Genomic DNA, 19,963 nt, shown 5'->3' with positions numbered 1-19,963 from the left:
AGCTCTCTGCTATGGCCTGGGAAAGCAGTGGAAGATGGCCCAAGTCCTTCCACCCCTGCACCCATGTGGGAGACCTGGAAGAAGCTCCTGGCTCCTGACTTCAGGTCAGCTCCAGCTACTGAGGGGAGTGAACCAGCAGATGGAAGACCTCCCTCTCTCTGCCTCTCCCTCTCTATGTAACTCCACCTCTCAAAATAAATAAATAAAATATTTTTAAAAAACCAAATCACATGTCATGAAGAAATAAATAAAGCAGAATAGTTCCCAAAATTTGTTCTGCGGAACAATAGGCCCTCGTGATACATTTAAACAATACATACATACATACATACATAAATGTTGTAAGGATTAAATAAAATTGAGAAAAGTTCTCAGCCCTCAGAGTCACCTCAAGCTCCAGTGATTTCTTCATACTTCTGGTTCCAAAGCTCAGAGTTGCTATATTGAAAATCTTGCTCCTTCTGCAGAGCTGGACCAGAGTCACTGTGGCGTGTAGCCTATATAAAGCCCATGACACTGTCATTGTCTATTCTGGACTTTCTAGGATAATCTCAGTTCTCACTACTGCACTCTACTGTAATATATACACCCAGAGGAAGTTCCTGGACCTCCCTCCTTCTCCCCTTCCCTGTGCAAGGAAAAGAGCCTGGAGAACATTTTTTTTTTTTTTACATTTAATCTTAGCCAAAAGGCCAAGAAGCAATGGAAAACATTGTTTTAAAAATTGGGAGATATTGGTCTCTTAAATATCTCTGGTGCACATTAGCACATGTAAGCCTCTGAGAAGTCCTGGAGTAAAAGCAGCATGGTATACTTTGTTTAAGACAGCTTTTCTCAAGCTTACTTGACCATGCAATCCTTTATAGAACATCTAGGACCATATAACTAATAAATAACATATACAGAAAAAATGTGTTAAATCTGTGTAAATCACTGGAAATGTCTCAGAAAAATGACCCTTTGTAATATAGATTTGAAGTTTTCCTAGTAGGACACAGAGGAGAACTATCTAAATTATTCATGTGTAAGCCTGCCTTATTTTTATTCTTTTTAATTGTAAGTACTCATACAAACCAGCATTACTTTTTTTAATCTGAGTTTCACCCAGGTAAGAAATAAGATAAAATACTTGACCAAAGGAGAAAAGGAAGAATGAATATATCTGGTAGTATGTTGTATTAAACATACCAGGAACACTTCTAGTTTATATTAAAGGATTTTAGGTTTTGTGTTTATGATTTAATATTCTTTAAATGTATTCCATCTGACATGTCAAGATTAAACAAATGATAGACCACAGAGTATTATTTTATTAGTTCTAAAGACAAGATTTTAAACCAACCTAATTACAGTTAAAATCTATCTGCTTCAAAGATTTTTCTACTTCTAATGCAGTTATTCTAAAAGCACTAATACAAAGTTCTTTCATTTTTAAAGATCATGGTTATGCTTTGTTACTCTAATTTCTTTTTTCTCATACTTCATTTTCACTGTCAAATACATTAAAAATAACTGCCATTTACCAACCTCAAAACAATGCCCATGGAGATGAAATAGATATTTACAAAGGATTCTGAGGTTCTTAGAACAATGACAAACTGTATTTGTTATCTGTGGCAATAGCCTCAGGATATACATGTTTTCACCTTAAACATTTTACTAACAAGAACCACTTTGTCAAAACAGGACTGTGGTTCTACGAGAAAGTTTTAGAAAGGTATGTAAGGAGACATATATTTGTATCAAAATATATGTACTCTTTTTCAGAAAGATTTATTAAAATGTGATTCATCACACTACTTCTGCTTATTAGAATCGATGACCTTTGGAATACTATACCTGCGGATGTTCCAAATGAGAACACGGGTGCCTTTTTTGCCTGGGATGGCATCAAACTGGGCCAACAGGTCATTTTCACTGTTGAAGATTGAATAATTCAAGATGGCTTCTAGGCTGGGCAAGGAATCCTCAGTAATAATCATTTTTTGTAAAACCAAACACAGTCAAAGAAAAAAATAGTATCTTAAGACAATGCTATAAAGAAGGAAGATCTACCTTTTGAGTTGCATGTGTACACAAAAATATGAACATAAAGCACAGGCATTACAGCTAAAGAAAAGAAGGGGAAAATGGGCGACAAACACCAAAATCAGATACTCTTGCAGAATACAGCTTCGAAGATATAATATAAACAAAGACAGGCTGATATTTATGAAAAGGATTGAAGGCTGACCTTTTAAAGTCTTTGGAAGCAATGATTCCGACCTTACTGCTCTTAATGCACCCACCAAGAAACTTGGTGTCTCACGGAAATCACAGCTTGTCCAGATACAAGGAAACGAGATATTCTGCTATCAGACAAGCTGATTAACAGTATGATTCTAGGAAGATGAAAACCAATGTAGCTAAATCAAAAAACTAGGGGTGCCCTGGGAAATTAACCATGAGTTAAATATAAACTGCATAATAATGAAAATTTCAGCATTTGAAAATACACTTCAAAGCTTCTGCCAATGATCTATCTACTTATTTTATAATTATTTAACAGAGGGATATTCCAGTTAATTTTAACACATTTGAACACATCTTTAAAAATATGAAGACATTTTTAAAATATGAAAGACCAAATGATAGCTGGATTTGACCTGAAAGTAAGCAGTCCTCTTCAAAATAGTCAGACAAGACTAATTTGTAGCCAACATTCTCTCCTTCCAGAAAGGATATTGTTTTGCTGGTTGAATGGAACAATTGGTACAATAACTGCCTGGGCCTGGACACATTCCAGGTAGGTCTGTGATAGGAGTCCAACAGTCAGGGTACCCCCATTCTTGGTGAAGACAAGAGCGTCCTTTCCGAGCCGCATCGAGCCAGACTTGAACCCATTACCAAAGACCCCGATGGGACACTGGCTCTTCTTTATTACTTTATCTGTAAAACCAAAGCTGTAATTACACAAGAAAAAAAAGACATTAGAAAGGTAGAAAGCATCTTAAGATAGGTGACAGAATGTACAAATGAAGAACATTTGTAAAGTTCCTCCTTTTTGATTCCTTTTGGTATTTCTCGGCAAAAACTACTCAGTTAAAAACATATGAAATTACTATGGAGTAATGGGTCAGATTTTCCTGTGTGGTTTGTGCGTATTAAGTAGTTCCATTACATTAGAGTCACACTTTGTAAATGTAAAGAAGGCTCCCTTTCATTGGGTAACAGAACTGGAGAAAGCCTTGGGCAGCTTCCTTTCTTGTCTAGATGAAATGGCTCTCATTGCTAGAAGTAATCTCAGTATAAAATGAAAAGGGTAGTTACCTAGAGAGGGTAACAAAAGTACCAGATAGTGGCACTGCTCAGACCTAATAGACTAGGCATCTCCTCATCTTCTAGAAATATGAATGTCAGAGATCATATATCTTGATGATTTCAACTCACCACCCAAAGTATAACCCTTCCAATTCTTACCCTCTGCCCCATCTGCTGGGACAGTTCACTGGAATGTGGCCAAGAGATAAAAATAGGTAGTTCTGCCTCTGAATATCAGCAAACAGCTGCAGTATAAAGTCTCCCTTGTTCTATTAAGGGCCTTCCACTGAGTCACCTCAATAAACTCTGTAGCCCTTTAGCATTGGCTCAATCTGGGAATCAGAACTTCTCTTTTTCTTATATTTTCCATTGAGATACAAATAAAAATAAGAGAACCTAAAAAAATTTAAAGGTATGAAATCTAGAAAATGATTATCTTCTTTCTTTCATTACCACAAAGAAAACTAATTGTAGAGATTGTCTCAGTTCAGAGTGACTAATTTTACACTAATTAGTGACTATCTTTTGTGCACTACTATTCATTCAATAAACATGTTCTAAGCACCTACTATGTGCCACGCACTGCACTAAGTACTGGAGATATACCCATTAATAAAAGAGACAGAACCCTTATCCTCATGGTTAATAACCTGAGGAAGGATTTCCTATATCACAGATTAAATGCTTTTTCAATATCAAGAAGACTATATGCCACAACCAAGCAGCATGGTCTTGACTCTTACTATTTTGAACAGAAAGGACCAAGATGCCCAGTTTTCACTTCCTGAAGAGTGTGATTTTGTGTTTAGCCACTAAGAAAGAGAATCACCTTTTGATTTTCTATCTCACGGTGTAATATGATAATACCATCATATCCTTCTAGAGTAGATACTTTATAGATTTGTTCATCCCCCAAATAAGTCTAACAACAGAGTAAGGACATTTCAAGGCCATAGACCTTTGTAAAAACTAAAAGAACACTGAGTTCTTGTGCTGTCATTGGGTCTCATACATTGGTAATATTCAGTCATTCCCATTCTTCTTGTGGAAGAATTGGCTAGAAAACACTGGACCATAAAGAGAAGTAAATCATATATTTAAAATACGTTAATTATACAGTAGCATTCAAAATTTAATTTTAAACTAAATTTGACAGTCATTCTGAGAATTCCCATGAGCTAATCGCTACTCCTACTTCACATTTAATGTCACATCCAAAACTCAGGACTCTTTCTTAAATAGTAATCTTACCTACCTTGTGAAATGAATTTGTTAATTACATGTAAACTTTCTCTAATACCACAAACCCTTCAATTAGGTGGTCAAGGGAAAGTGATGAAAATAGGAAGACTATACTACTTCCTTAATTTCTTGGCCTCTTTTGCCACCTATCACCTCCTTTTCCCATACTAACTGTACAAATCATCATTGTGTTACTTAGTTTGGGAAGATCAAATGATGACAAAAAGTTGAGAAGATTAGTAGTAGGGCAGAGCCAGAATCAGGATAGAAAAGGACAAAAATAATGAGAAGCTGGGAGCTGTGGATTTTTTGCAGTTATGTTTCACTTAACTCTTCCCCTGTGCTCTTTTATTCCACCAAGTTCCCATGTTAAGTATTCTATTTAACTGCGAATTTGCAAAATGGATGCAAGATACCATCAAACACTACCTAATATAAAAGCCCTTAGCACACATAATAATATAATTGTAGGAAGGAATTTAATATAGTTTGATAATAGCTCAATAATTTTCCACAGGGCCATCTTGGCTTAGATAGGTGGCTTCTCTTTGCTAAATCAGTTCTGTTCAGTTCTCTCATATAAGAGATGATCTTGTTTACACACGTAGAGAGCTGGGATATCTACTCTTTGAGTGGAACCCAAGAATACAGCAGCTTGCCCATGAGCGCCTTAAAATGTCAAGAATCTAGAATCCAGAGAGGGAAATTTAAATCAGGACTCTGACCAATGAAACCAACCTTATCAAAAGCTATCGACATTCACGGGTATCTCAAATAGTTTGTGGAAATTGAACTAAAATATCAATTTATTCTGGTGCAAAAATATTGAAATACACACACAATTTTTCAAATATGCATATTCCATGAACTTTTTGAGGCCTTCTTGTACATGGGCAGGCACTGTTGTTACCTAGATATATTGGTGATGCAATATGTACTATAAAGGAATCAAACTGTTAAGCATACTATTATTATCTGACTGTAGAACAGGTGTGGGGGAACATCTGACCCATGGGCCATTATAAGGCCCGTGAAATCATCTGGTCTGGCCCTGCCAAAGCAACTGCAGGTGGGACTCGAAATTCAATAAATCTATAGCAGACTCATTTTTAAGGCAATAATTTCATATGGCCTGCGAATGATGTTATGAATATCCAAATGGCCTTTGGCAATGAAACAGTTCCCCATGCCTGCTACAGAACAACGGACCTACTAGGAAATGCACTTCTGAGTAGAGGTAGCAAATACCTCATTCTGTTGCTCTGTAGCTGTTTTTAATCCTTGACCTTTGAAAGAGGTTTTCCACCTGCTGAAAAAGGCAGCTGAATATATAGACCAGTTGATTCATACACTATCTGTAGCAGTTAAAGAAAACTGAGCGTGGACTTTAAAGGAATTTAATGATAGGCTTTTCTTTTTTAATTTGATTTTTATGTGAATCTGTGTTTATGGAAGAAACTGTTGATGCAGTTATATAACTATTTTATCAGTCCAAAAAAAAAGAATGGCATAAAGGGTTGGAAAATATAAAAAAGATAACAACAAATGTTATAGGTCCGGTCAAATAGAACTTCTGCGGACTTAATAATAATTTTGCATAATTATTTCCATTTTTCAAACTATGAAAATAATGTGTCCCCAAATGAAAAACAGAAAAATTAAATAATAATTTTCAAAGCCACCTCTAAATTCAATTATTTAAAAAGAAATTACAACAAGTGAACCCTTGATTAGAAGTTAGAATCAGACTAAACTATCTTCTTTAAATAAATGGCATCTTTTGGCTGAGTCAAATTTGTTTTAAGATACAATCACAAAATCTAGTACATTAAGAACACATTAAAATGCTTTTAAAATTAATTTTTAAACAAGGAACAACTGCCCATCTCAAATTAGTTAATATTATTTGGCATGACGGGCTGGGGGGGATGCTACAGCTTAAGAGCTGTCTGGGCCGGCACTGCGGCTCAATAGGCTAATCCTCCACCTAACGGCGCCGGCACACGGGGTTCTAGTCCCAGTCGGGGCGCCGGATTCTTTCCCGGTTGCCCCTCTTCCAGGCCAGCTCTCTGCTGTGGCCCGGGAAGGCAGTGGAGGATGGCCCAAGTGCTTGGGCCCTGCATCCCATGGGAAACCAGGATAAGTACCTGGCTCCTGCCTTCAGACAGGCGCGGTGTGCCGGCCGCAGCGTGCTGGCCGCAGCGGCCATTGGAGGGTGAACCAATGGCAAAAAGAAGACCTTTCTCTCTGTCTCTCTCTCTCACTATCCACTCTGCCTGTCCAAAAAAAAAAAAAAAAAAAAAAAAAAGAGAGCTGTCTGCATGTTTTGCTCTGTGGGAAAGGAACAAAATTTTGAAGGGATGATACTCATCCTTTGCATTTCAATTTAAATGTCATTTCTTCAGGGTAGCCATTTTGATTCCCAAGACTAAATCAGATCCCTGCTATATGCTCTCAAGGAAACTGTACTTTTCCTTCCGGGTAGAACAGCCTGTTTAGTTATGTAGCTACTCAGTTGATTTCTTACTCAGTGAACTGTCAGTCCTTTGAGAACGTTTATGTCTGTCTGGCTCATCACTTTATTTCTGGTGCCTTGCACATAGGTGCTCATTAAGAATTTGTTGAATGAACAAGGGAATGAATCCAGGACAAAAATTGTTGCAATTATTCTGACATCATCCTCCTCCTCCCTCCCACCTTACAACTAGAACCAGCTTTCACAGATACAGTTCTACAGACACAAATGGAATGATATCAGATTTTCTGGGCCCACTATTTGACACCCCTGTCATGTGGGATAAGGTGTGATAAGAAGGAGTCACTGAGAAGACAAGTGATTTTAGGGTGGCCAGCTAGTACATACAGAATTAGACACATATATGTTTTGACCCCATTTCATCTAAAATAGATTTTCCTTAATATTTACTATTAACTTCAGGAGATAAAAACTGATGCGGTTAAGTTATGGAAAAGGGCCATTTCTCTAACTTCACCAACATGCCAGTGACATTCTTGTCTCACTGAGTGATATGTGAAGATGATACAGTACAAACTTACATTATGGACTACAGACCTTTGAAAGTCATTAAGAGCACTGAGAGTGGCAACAGAAATCTATCAGCAGCTTTAAAAGTTAGAAAAAACAATTTCCTAACCTTGCAATTTAACTGTAAAACCTTCAGAGACTGTGTGTGTCAACGCCTTCTCTCTGTCTTTCACGGGGCTTGATTATACCCAAGCATCTTCATGCTTCTAATCCACAAATTGCCCCAACTCCAGTGGCAGACAGGGTTGTCTGATTTAATAATGAGTTTACATTGATATAAAGTGGAGATCTCAGACAAATGAAGGTTTCCAGGCCTTCATATTTGTTGTCCTCTTCACAAGAACTCTCCTCCCTTGTTGAGTGCACCTTTATTTCCTTCAATTCTACTCACCCTTCGGTTTCTGCCTAAATAACATTCCATCCAGGAGGCTTCTGACTAACCTATGTGTTCAGATTGGATTCCCTGCTGACTCATCCCACACATCCTGTGCTTTCTTATCATTATGATTATCACATTGTATTATGATTGCTTGTTTAACTGTCTGAATTGTCAGCTAGACTTGTAAGTTCTGTGAGGACAGGAACAGTGTCTGTATCAAAACCAGTGCCCTGGCACAGAAGAGACACTTAATAAATATTTGTTGAATGAATAAAGGGGATGGTCAATCTTGAAGAACAACAGGAAGTCTTCAACAGATTTCATAAACTCAAAACAAGACAAGAGAACGAAAACACTTTTTACCTCAGCATTCGGTGTAGTTTATGAGGTGTCATACCACATCCATCATCAGTAAAGGTCAAACAAGATTTATTCTTGACCTCCTCAACATCTATAAACACCGTCCTGGCGGATACATCTGGATCTACAGCATTATCTGCAAAAGGTAGAAATCTGTGATATTAGATCTCACTTTCCAAAATTCGACCAAAATCTCTAGTTCAGTGTCCAAAGACATGAAAACTGCTCTTTAGGCCCTTCATGGGCACTTCATGTGGATGTCCCAGATGGTGAGTGGGGCACACGAACGGTGATGGTGAGTGGGGCACACTTACTGAGTGATGCAGAACAACACACATGATGGCATATGGAGTTATGAAGCGGATTTCTAAATTTCATATGACCAGCAGCCTGCCTTTCTCCTTTCACAGTCTATGGGAAAAGTCACCAGTCCTATACACAAGGCATTTTGCTCTGATTTGGTTTTGGTTTTGTAACTTTTTGTCTGTTACGTCACTTCATTACTTGTGAACACATACAGTAAAGGACAGCTACAGAGAGAGGCTGAAACAGTAATTTTGGTGAAAATAGATTCATGTTACACACATAACATTTTATTTTTAAGAATGTTAATTTTCTGTTGTTTTGCATCACCTCCTCTGTTGAAGAGCACAGATATCATCAACATCCCTGTTTATAGCCCAAGGGACACTGAAAGAGTCACAGGTTAAAAATCAAAACATTTAGTTGCCTACCTAAATCCCAGTGATGGTAGCAAGCATGCTTACAAAGGAGTAATCCTGCTTAAGTATCATGTAATAATGTTAAAAGTGAAGATGCCTACCCCGCATGAAATGGAGAACATAGAATTAAAGTTAAAAAAAATATGAACAGTTTCATGATTTGTCCTGAGTCGCATCTTCACAATAGGTTAAGTATTTAAGACTCCAAAGTTGGGACTGGCATTGTAGTACAGCAGGTTGAACTGCCACTTGTGATGCAGGGATCCCATATCAGAGCACTGGTTTCTGGTTTGAGTCCCAGCTGCTTGGCTTCCAATCCAGCTCCCTGCTAATGCACCTGAGAAAGCAGCAGATGATGGCTCAGGTACTTGGGTCCCTGCACCCTCGTGGAAGACCCAGATGGTATTCCTGGTTCTGAGATGGTGTTCCTGGTCAGGCCTAGCCCCAGCTGTTGTGGCTGTTTGAGGAGTGAACCAGTGGTGGAAGATCTACCTCTCTGTCTTTGTCACTCTGCCTTACAAGCGAATAAATGAATAAATCATATATTTTTTAAAAAGACTCCCAAGTCTTTCCTAACATATGTGCCATGTCTGCAACCTCAAAGGGTGCCATTGTCTAGCGCTCACTTCTTTTGCCACAGTCACCAGTGACTGTGGGGCACTGACACATGTGACTTAAAAGTCTCTCAAGGGTTCACTGGCCCAAGTAGAAAGGCAATCTGTGTAATGTTCTGGATATCACTGTGGTTTAGATGTGGTTTGTCCCTCAAAGATTTATGTACCAAAAGCCTGGTGCTCAGTGTGGCAGTGCTGAGGTAGTAGAAGTCTTACGAGGTGGGACCTACCAGAAGGTAAATTAAGTCATGGGGGCTCCACCCTCATGAATGGATTAGTGCTCTCCTACATGAGCAGCCTAGGTCTAGGTCTGGCAGGAGAAGATTAATATGCTAGATTAGTAGAGAGAGCCAGCTGTTACAATAGGGTGCCACCCCAATGTGCTTGGCCCCTTCGGCAAGTGGCTAATTCGCTTTCTGCTTCTTAGCTTTCTTGTGATGCAAACAGGAAGTCCTTACCAGCATGCTGGTGCCATGTTGTTTGGACTTTCCAGTCAAATAAATTTTTTTACTTATAAGGCACCAGACTGGTTACAGCAACACACAAGGAACAAACAAAATGTCTCTACTAGCTCTTTAAGCAAGAAAGAGATCTTAGCTTCTACCCCCTCTTTCCATGGTATCCTATATTGCATTACTGATACTACATTGCTGGAATGAGAGAGCAAGGTGGGATCCTGATTGTACAGCCAACCATTACCACTGATAAAATCATGGCATTTTCCCACTGGGAATATCCCTTACAATCAAGAGAAGTACTAGGGCTGGCACTGTGGCATAGTGGGTAAGGCCGCTACCTGCAGTGCTGGCATCCCATATGGGCACCAGTTTAAGTCCTGGCTGCTCCACTTCTGATCCAGCTCTCTATTGTGGGCTGGGAAAGCAGTAGAAGATGGCCCAAGCACTTGGGCCCCTGCACTCATGTGGGAGACCGGGAAGAAGCTCCTGACTCCTGACTCCGGCTGTTGCAGCCATCTGGGGAGTGAACCAGTGGATGGAAGATTCTCTCTCTCTCTGCCCCTCTAATAAATAAATACATTTTTTAAAAAGAGAGAAGTATTATACATTTTCAAAACATCTATTTTTGCAATACAACTGACAATATTGGTTATATCACATGGATGTATGGAATGCCATCAAATGAAACAAGACATTACTTTTAAGGGCCACAATGGTATTACCAAAGTCACTGATGTAACTGTCACTGACTGTAACCTAAAAAAGTCTCAGCAGCAGCAAGGCAACACCAACAGCCTCAGGAGAAGGCTAAGAAGTCTTGTATGGTCAATACTTAAGGCCCAGGTGAGGCCTAAGCCCCAGGTACTGTAGTAAGACAAGTAGGCTAACTTTTGGAGTTATAAGTCTATGCCCCACAATGGCAGCTTCATCAGAAATATACTGCTTTACTTTGTAAGAGGCAGCGCTATTTTCCCATTTAACTAATAGAAGGATTCAGCATTTTATAGCTATGCACATTGTTTCAAGAAACTTCACTTGGCAAGCAGAACCTGAATTGTGTTGGGACTTAGCAGTCATTTCTACTGGGAGAGAGCCAAGACCTTCGAGACAGATACAATTTGTCCATCAACTGGACATCATTTATACATTGATAACTTTGAACACAGAAGACTTCTTTCTAACACTTTTGAACATACACAATTCAAACACATATCAATTCCAATCACACATCTATACAACAGTACATTCAAAAAAATAAGCTTGTGGGGCTGGCGCTGTGGCGTAGCAGGTAAAGCTGCTGCCTGCAGTGCCAGCATCCCATTTGGGTGCCAGTTTGAGTCTCGGTTGCTCCTCTTCCAATCCAGCTCTCTGCTATGGCCTGGAAAAGCAGTGGAAGATGGCCCAAGCCTTTGGGCCCCTGCACCACGTGGGAGACCCAGAAGAAGTTCCTGGCTCCTGGCTTTGGATCGATGCAGCTCCAGCCATTGTGGCCAGTTGGGGAGTGAATCAGCGGATGGAAGACCTCTCTCTCTCTTTCTCTCTCTCTCTGTCTCTCTCCCCCTCTCTCTCTCTGGCTCTCCTTCTCTCTGTGTAACTCTGACTTTCAAATAAATACATAAATCTTTAAAAAAAAATAAGCTTGCAGTTCTCTCGAAAAAGCACTTTAGGGGGCCAGCTCTGTGGCACAGTGGGTTAAATCCCTGGCCAGGAATGCTGGCATTCTATATGGACGCTGGTTCGAGACCCAGCTGCTCCTCTTCCAATCCAGCTCTCTATTATGGCCTGGGAAAGCACTAGAAGATGGCTCAAGTCCTTGGGCCCCTGCACCCACGTGGGAGACCTGGAAGAAGCTCTTGGCTCCTGGCTTCGGATTGGTACAACTCCAGCTGTTGCAGCCATCTGGGGAGTGAAGTAGTGGATGGAAGACCTCTCTTTCGGTCTCTACTTCTCTCTGTAACTCTTTCAAATAAATAAAAATAAATCTTTTTTTAAAAAAATCACTTTAACTCTTTTCCTCTTTACTGCAAGTTTTTTCCAAATTCTGATACTTCTTTTTATAGGAATACACCAAAGAGATTTAACACAGGCACTTCAAGAGTTACAAGATAGGTGCCAGGAGCAGCTAGATATTTCATCTCCTTGGCTAGAAGCTCATGGAGTACTGGAGGGAGGGGACATACAGAGGCCAGAGTCAGCTGGAGAAGCAGAGGGAGATCAGCTGGGGAAGCAGAGAGAAGTGGTGAGAATGGTGCTTGGCAGGCACCAGCGAACACCACTTTATACTTACTTGTGATTTTATATGGTCTTTCACTTGGCCTCAACAAATGAAATTATAATAACAAGGTTGGCCACAGCAAATGAACTTATAATAATAAGGCACCAGTCTGGTGGCTAGTTCTAATCCTACTTCTTGCTGCTTAACTCTCCAAAAATTTACCAACATGTAGCATGTGCTACCAAACCCCAGGAAATCTAGCTTGCCCCTGGCCCACCTCACCCTGCCCAAGAAGCCTTACTCCTCTCGCCCACCACTTACTTAGGTGAGAGCTGCACTACTAGATCCTGGGGATGTCTTCATTCCCTAATAAGGATGTCTAATCTCATGTATTACCAGATCCCAGGGTGTTTTATCTGTCCAAACGTGGACCATGCTATCCCTTAGTGAGAACACCCTCTCTCTAGTCCTGTGGCTCACCACTTGGACAATAGCATGGGATTCCTGGGAAATCTATTTCACCCTCTATCTTGGCCTACCCCACGCTGGCTGAAGAGGTAGACCAAGTTAAAAGGTAAGCTAGATCCCCATCCCTTGTTGTCTAAACATCACTGTAACTGAAGCCTCATACCTCACCAGAGCCCAAAAGGCAATGAGATACTACTCCAAGACAGCCTCTCAGGAACAGTGGAAGGTGAGTGGCAGATGGCTTTGAGGCAGTGCTTCGCAAGCTCACCATCCTCTTCTGCTCTCGCAGGATCACAAGGCCCCCGATCCTCTGCTGTTCCAACAGAATTGGCCTATGTGGGTATATTTGAGGTCACCAGAGCAGAGCTGTTGCCCTACAGACATCTTGCATGTATCTAAAAGTATTCTTACCTAAATGTAAGGTTATAACTTTCTGTCCCAAACCTATTGTTTTTCCTCTCTCTCACATACACATACACACACACACACACACACACACACACGAGTCAACATTCAAATGACAAGTGTGAAATGTAAAAGTCTTTTTTCTTTTTAATCCTTCCCTCTCCCTTGCAATACACATCCCTAGGCTCTTTCAACATCTTGCTTTTACTATCCCTTTGGCATTCTCTTAGTTTACAGGGTTTGTTCCCGCTCATCTGGGTTACTGCAATCACATCTCCTACCTAGTCTTTCCAAACCACATCACTTTCTTCTCCAGTTCATCTTATCCACTGCTGCAAGGTTCATTTTCCTGAAGCAGAGTTCTGATCATGACATTCCCCTGCTGAGAAAACTTCAGAATAAGGCGGCCAAATGCCAGAGGGTCCTAGTCACATCCTGGTCCCAGGTCACCTTTCTAATCTCATTTCCTACTTGCTACGTGGAGTAAAAAGGCCTCTATGGGAATCCTAGATCTGCCACTTACCACACGTGTAGCCCTGGAAAAGTCAGTTAAATTCTCTTATCCTCTGTTTCCTCATCTATAGGGTACAAAAAATATTATTTACTTCAAAGGGTAAAGTTGCAAAGGTACTTGTAAACGCTCTTTGTAAACTCTCCAAGGACCTGTAGTTTTCCCTTTCTATTTGTGAAATCCATGCTCTAATTAAACTCAGTACGCTTCGTGCCTATGTTCATGCAGTTGTTCCTTGTGCCTGGAATGCCCCCCACCCTGTACCCACATGTCCCAATCCCTCAAATCTCAGCTCACATGTCACCTTCTCCACAAAGCATTTCCTCACCCTCCTCTTCCTGGTAAACTGGAAGTCACTCCTCCTTCTCCTGAACTCCCGCAACGCTTGTGTATACATCTTTGCTGATATACCACTTTCTATTTTGTTGTTATACATAAACCTCTGTACATGTTTTATCTCCCCTACTATAACAGTTGATCTATGTTGTATTCATTTTTGTACCTACTACCTTGGCCTTGCATACAGTGGATGCTCAATAAATATTTACCAAATGAATAATGCACTAGAAAATTAATGCAAAAATGTTGAAGGAAAATACAAAATGAAAGCTTTGGATCACCAGTCAATGCTTTGCTCTGCCATTCCTCTATTATCACACATAGTCGTGATTTGGTTTTAAAATTTATGTTTGTGGGGCCGGCGCTGTGGCATGGCAGGTGAAGCCGCCATCTGCAGTGCCAGCATCCCATATGGGCACCAGTTCAAGTCCTAGCTGCTCCACTTCCAATTCAGCTCTCTGCTAATGGCCTGGGAAAGCAGTGGAAGATGGCTCATGTCCTTGGGGCCCTGCACCCATGTAGGAGACCTGGAGGAAGCTCCTGGCTCCAGGCTTCGGATTGGCACAGCTCCAGCCGTTGTGGCCATCTAGGGAGTGGACCAGCAGATGGAGGACCTCTCTCTCTCTCTCTCTCTGCCTCTGTTTCTCTGTGACTCTGCCTTTCAAATAAATAAATAAAATCTTTAAAAAATTTTGTATATAAGTTTGCATGCATGTGTGTATGTGTAGAATATACATATAGACTCAAAACTCATACTGGGCATTTTACGGTAGGCCTAGGATCTTTATTAGTTCTTAAGACAAAAATCATGCATATTCAAAATTATAAACTCAAAACTCCTTAAATTACCTGTAAAATGCTACATGCACAGCACAGCACAGGTACATACAGTTTGGCAAGGTGTAACTGTGAAGGAACGACACATTTCTGTCCCCTATTTCCCAGTAGGTTGTTACTTCTCTCTCTTTTCCTAAGTTACACGCACATAGATTTTACTTCATTCTGCAGAGTTTCACTGCAGGCATGGTCCCTGTTCTCTTGGATTCAAAACCTATTGTTGGGGGCCGGCATTGTGGCATAGTGGGTTAGGCTGTGCCTGCAGTGCAGGCATCCCAGATGGGCGCTGGTTCACATCCAGGCTGCTCCACTTCCGATCCAGCTCTCTGATAAGGCCTGGGAAAACAGTCCTTGGGCCCCTGCCCTCGGGACGGATCGGCGCAGCTCTGGCAGTCCCAGTCAGCTGGGGAGTGAACCAGCCCCCCACCCCGTGCCTCTCCTTCTCTGTGTATTTCTGACTTTCAAATAAATACATCTTTAAAAATTAAAAAAAAAAAACTATCGGTGTCATTTTTCCCCCTGTCCTTTCTAATGAAGGCATACCTACCATAAAGCATTTGGTGATATAGTCAAATGAATCATCAAAGTTCTCCATCACCTTCCAAACAACTCTCCTAACTATATCTCCTCCTGCTGCCCACCAACTTCTTAACTAAAATAACTCGGATGACATGGTCACAGTGACTGCTTAAGTAGCGCCTGGGATTCATTCGGGGACTGTAAAGTCATTTTCAAGATTTTGTTCTGTTCTACCTTGCCGCATTATACCCTCCCTCCCCGACACACACACACACACACACACACACACACTTTGGTCAATTTTTGAAGCGTTTATAAGGAGCTCTGCATGCTGCTGCATTTCGTGCAGGGCTGTTTTCTCCTTTGTTTTCCTTACAGTATTTAGCATGCTGCTGCAAAAGCTGCTGTACTTGGCTTCAAGGGGTCAAGTGAAAACGCTTTAAAAGCAAACACGGAGGGAGTAAGAGGTGAAGTCCTCAGTATTCATTCCAGCGGTGTGAGGGCGCTCGTGGACCGTGGAGCCGGCCCTTTGCAGTTGCAGGGAGCCAAATGCACTCGTGTCATCTCTTCAGAGATGTCCCATCATTCCTCGACTTTCTTGTCTCAAAAGTTAAAGCACTCGGCTCTGCAGATCCTCCCCCGCGACCCTACCCGGTCCTCTACAATGTCCCTTTGCTAGCTTAGCGTCTGGCGTCAGTCGCCAGCCCTTGTGGAGCCCAGCGGCCTCAGGATCCGATTTTTTTAATGCATCTCCTTTTGATTATTAACTAAGGTATCCTAAAGTGCCCGGAACATCACGAGCCAGAGAGAAAATCCACCCGGGAGTCCTAACTCTTCAGGTACACCTTGTTTCCTCGGTTTTCGTCGCGGAACCTCGTCCCCGGCGAGAGCTGCGCTCCTCCTGCGTCTGCGGAGCTGGGGCGGGTCCCGAGGCCCCCACCCCGATGCCGGCCCACCCCGCTCGGCTCCGCGAATTCCTCTCGCGTCCGCAGCACCACGCTGGCACCGCTGCCTCCAGTCACTGCGGCCGCACTCGCCCTCGCCACTCACCTAGCAGCTCCGCGATGGCACTGAAGGGTCGCGTGTGGCTGCTGGAGTTGCTCTGTAGGTAGCGGGGGCTCATCTGGGGGCGAGAGAAGGTCCCGTCCCGCGTGAGGCCTCGGCCCGCCGGGCCCTCCCCGCGCGCCCCCCGCAGCCCCGGGGCCCGCGCGCGCGCGCGTCCGCCCCCTCGGGCCCCCGACCTACCGTGCTCAGGCGGATCCCGAAGGCCTGCGGGCCGCTACCCGGCCGAGTCAGCCCGCCGCCAGGAGCGCCAGGGCCCGCGGGGGCCCCTCGGTACAGGAGCATTTTTTTGGCCGCCACGATACTCGCTTGCTGCCGGCGGACTCCTCGCCCGGCCGTCCCGGACCAGCCCTCGCTCACTCCCGCTCGCAGCAGGCGGTGGCCGTCCGGGACTGGCCCTCCCTCGCTCCCACCCGCAGCTGGCGGAGGCGGGGCGCGCTCCAGCCACCTGTCCCCGGCGGGAGGGGTGAGGCCGGCGGCGGCGAGCGGCGGCCCCGCCCTGTCAGCACCTCTCCCGACCCGAGCACTGCCGGGGCCGCCCCAGGGCCGTACAGAAATATGGCGACCTCCTGACAGCCGCTCCTTGATCCCCGCCCCTAATTAATTCTTGGCGTTTGCCATAGGCCAGGCCGCCGAGCGGGAAAGCGTGGGGGGGGGGGTGCGGCGGGCGCGTGGGGAGGGGCAGGAATGAGGCCAGAGGAGGGAGAGGGTGTATGGGATTTCTGGAACCGAGTCCCGCTTAGGCTGCATGACTAACGGGCAGGATAAGACAAGTCTTTCAAGTTCTGAGGACTACAGTTTTTGCTATCTGAGAAGATACCAGGCTTCTGCAATGGGAAAGCGGTCTGGTTACGTGGCCACAAATGTATCCAGAAGCATCCAGAACTTTCTAGAATACAATGGGCAAAGTACCTACAACTCCTTGCAAGCCTGCAGGGAGGCTATTTATAAAGGATAGATTCACTTGAATACTCTACTGCCAAATAGGAAATTGGTTAAGTTATGGAGTATCCCCAAAAGGAAACACTATGCACTTCTTCAACCCATGTTGTTAGATGAATACTTATTTGCTTCTTTAACAATCTATAATTGTACATGTTTGTGGGATACAATGTGAAATTTGCATGCATGTATGCAGTGTATAATGATCAAATCAGGATCTTTAGCATATTCCACCGCCTCATGTGTTTACCATTTGCTTTTGGTGAGAGCGTTTAAAAAACTTCTAGGTGTTTTGAAACATGAGAATACTCCAAAATAGTTTTTGGAAAATGCAACTAAAAGGTAGGTTTATTTTGGTGCAAAAACTGCATAGTTTTTCATAATATGCAATTTTCATGAATTTTCTGAAGACTCTTGGATGCATGGATTTCAAAATTGTTTTACACCAAAATAAACTTGCCTTTGATTCCATTTCCTACAAACTTTCTGAAGTACCTTCATATACAATACCTTATTAAGTTATAGTCACCTGTGCAATGGAGCCCCAGAATTTTTTCCTCCTATATGACTATAACTCGGTACCAGTGGACCACCTCCTCACCATCCTCCCCCCCGCCCCCCATCTCCAGCCTTTGGTAACCACTGTTCTAATCTCTACGTTTGGGAAACCCTTGTTTTTTAATTTTTATTTTTAATTATTTATTTGAGAGAGAGAGAAAGAGAAATCTTTCATCCACTGGTTCACTCCCCAAATGATAATAGCAGCCAGAACTGGGCTGATCTGAAGCCAGGAGCCAGGAGCTTACCCTCTGTCACCCACGCAGCTGAAGGGGCACAAGCACTTGGACCATCTTCCACTGCTTTCCCAGACCATTAGCAGGGAGCTGGATGGAAATGGAGCAGCCAGGGCTCGAACTGGCGCTGAAATGGGATGCTGTCACCACAGGGGGTGGCTTTACCCACCACACCACAGAGCCAGCCCCAATCCATGTTTTTTTTAGATTCCAAAACATATGACATGAGGTCATATAGTGTTTGGCTTTCTGTGTTTGACTGTTTTTATTATGTCATCCAGGTTTGTCTATATCACAAATGACATAATTTCATTGTCATTTATGACTGCATAGTGCTCTGTTGTATACCACATTGTATTCATTCATCTGTTGTTGGGAAGTTTGGTTGATTCCAAGTCTTGGTGTCATAATAAACGTGGGAGTACAGACATCCCTTTGACAAATTGATTTAATTTCCTTTGGATATATAGCCAGTAGTGTGATTACTGGATCATAAGGTAGCTCTATTTTTCCTTTCTTGAGAAACTTCCATACTGTTTTCCATAATGGCTGTGCTAATTTACATTCACGTCAACAGCATGTAAGGGTTTCCTTTCCTTTTTTTTTTTTTTAATTTTTTGACAGGCAGAGTGGACAGTGAGAGAGAGAGAGAGAAAGGTCTTCCTTTTGCTGTTGGTTCACCCTCCAATGGCCGCCGCGGCTGGCGCACCGCGCTGATCCGATGGCAGGAGCCAGGTACTTATCCTGGTCTCCCATGGGGTGCAGGGCCCAAGCACTTGGGCCATCCTCCACTGCACTCCCTGGCCACAGCAGAGAGCTGGCCTGGAAGAGGGGCAACCGGGACAGAATCCGGCGCCCCGACCGGGACTAGAACCCCGGGTGCCGGCGCCGCAAGGCAGAGGATTAGCCTAGTGAGCCGCGGCGCCAGCTTGAGTTATTTCTCATATATTCTGGATATTAACCTTCCAGATGAATATTTAATGATGTGCAAAAATGCCTGTGAGGGAATTAAGGAAACAAGAGGTTACAACATATTGTATAAACTGAAACTTTTTATTTGGAAAATCAAATATACATGTATGCACATATACATACATGTGAATGCAAACACATATATGAAGAATCTTGGAAAAATTCATGGAAAATACACATTGTGAAAAAGACTATGCATGGATTTAAATTTTTTTCACCAAAAATAAATTTATCTTTCAATTTCATTTTTCCATGAACTTTCTGAAGCACCTTCATAAATGTATGCATAGATACATTTATAAAGGTTGTCTTCCATTTTTTTCTTTTGACGGTACAGTCCTGGGGCAAGCACTGGGGGAGGCCTGGAGGGCACGTGGCACTTCCTCCCTGTCAGCAACAGGAAACTGATTGCTTGACACAGGCATGCCATTGGGACTATGCAAGGGTGGCCCATGGTGTGTGTGTGTGTGTGTGTGTGTGTGTGTGTGTTGGGGGTGGGGCATTGCTTCTCCTAGCAGGTTTTGACCCATTCTCTGAGGTCACTTTTCCCAAGTTCCTGGAAGGATGTGATGGAGAGAGAGCCTGAGAGGTTTCAGGGTGGGACGTCAGCCAGGTGTGTAGAAAGGCTGAGAGTCAGAGGGCACGGGTTCCGGTCCTGACCCCTTCACTGAAGCAGCCTGTGGTCTGAGGAAGTGGTACAGGCCATGTTCCCAGGGAAGCAGATTCGGACAGGGCTTGGTGGGCAGGAGGTTTACGGGGGATGTGGGGATCAACACAT

At 42.9% G+C, this 19,963-nt stretch overlaps 1 protein-coding gene and 1 long non-coding RNA gene across 10 annotated transcripts in view; one reads left to right on the top strand and one right to left on the bottom strand.

Moving 5' to 3' along the window:
• The window catches only part of LOC149119692 (uncharacterized), a 59,010-nt gene extending 47,255 nt beyond the window's left edge, over positions 1 to 11,755 (top strand). Inside the window, exon 3 of the long non-coding RNA XR_016227950.1 lies at positions 11,486 to 11,755. This is a non-coding gene — a long non-coding RNA (uncharacterized LOC149119692). The remainder of the gene's footprint in view (positions 1 to 11,485) is intronic.
• MORC4 (MORC family CW-type zinc finger 4) overlaps positions 1 to 17,064 on the bottom strand; it is a 64,973-nt gene extending 47,909 nt beyond the window's left edge. For 8 of the 9 annotated variants that reach the window (XR_016227949.1, XM_070067478.2, XM_089324186.1 and 5 more), the window contains exons 1-5: positions 16,661 to 17,063; positions 16,466 to 16,538; positions 8,331 to 8,463; positions 2,725 to 2,942; positions 1,840 to 1,987 (exon numbers count right to left, since the gene is read on the bottom strand). Coding sequence is in view for 8 of the 9 variants with exons in the window: in XM_070067478.2 (XP_069923579.1) it covers positions 1,840 to 1,987; positions 2,725 to 2,942; positions 8,331 to 8,463; positions 16,466 to 16,538; positions 16,661 to 16,762 (674 nt within the window). In the remaining variant the exon portion in view is untranslated. Of the gene's footprint in view, positions 1 to 1,839; positions 1,988 to 2,724; positions 2,943 to 8,330; positions 8,464 to 16,465; positions 16,539 to 16,660 lie in introns of all 9 variants that reach the window. The other variant, XM_070067479.2, reaches the window with a different exon arrangement.
• Between the last annotated feature and the right edge of the window lie 2,899 nt (positions 17,065 to 19,963).

Source organism: Oryctolagus cuniculus, chromosome X, assembly GCF_051225735.1.
Source record: "Oryctolagus cuniculus isolate XC-2025 breed Fujian yellow rabbit chromosome X, ASM5122573v1, whole genome shotgun sequence".
NCBI classification, from domain to species: Eukaryota; Metazoa; Chordata; class Mammalia; order Lagomorpha; family Leporidae; genus Oryctolagus; species Oryctolagus cuniculus.
The sequence above is the reverse complement of the archived record's forward strand: the minus strand, read 5'-3'. Positions and strand labels throughout refer to the sequence as shown.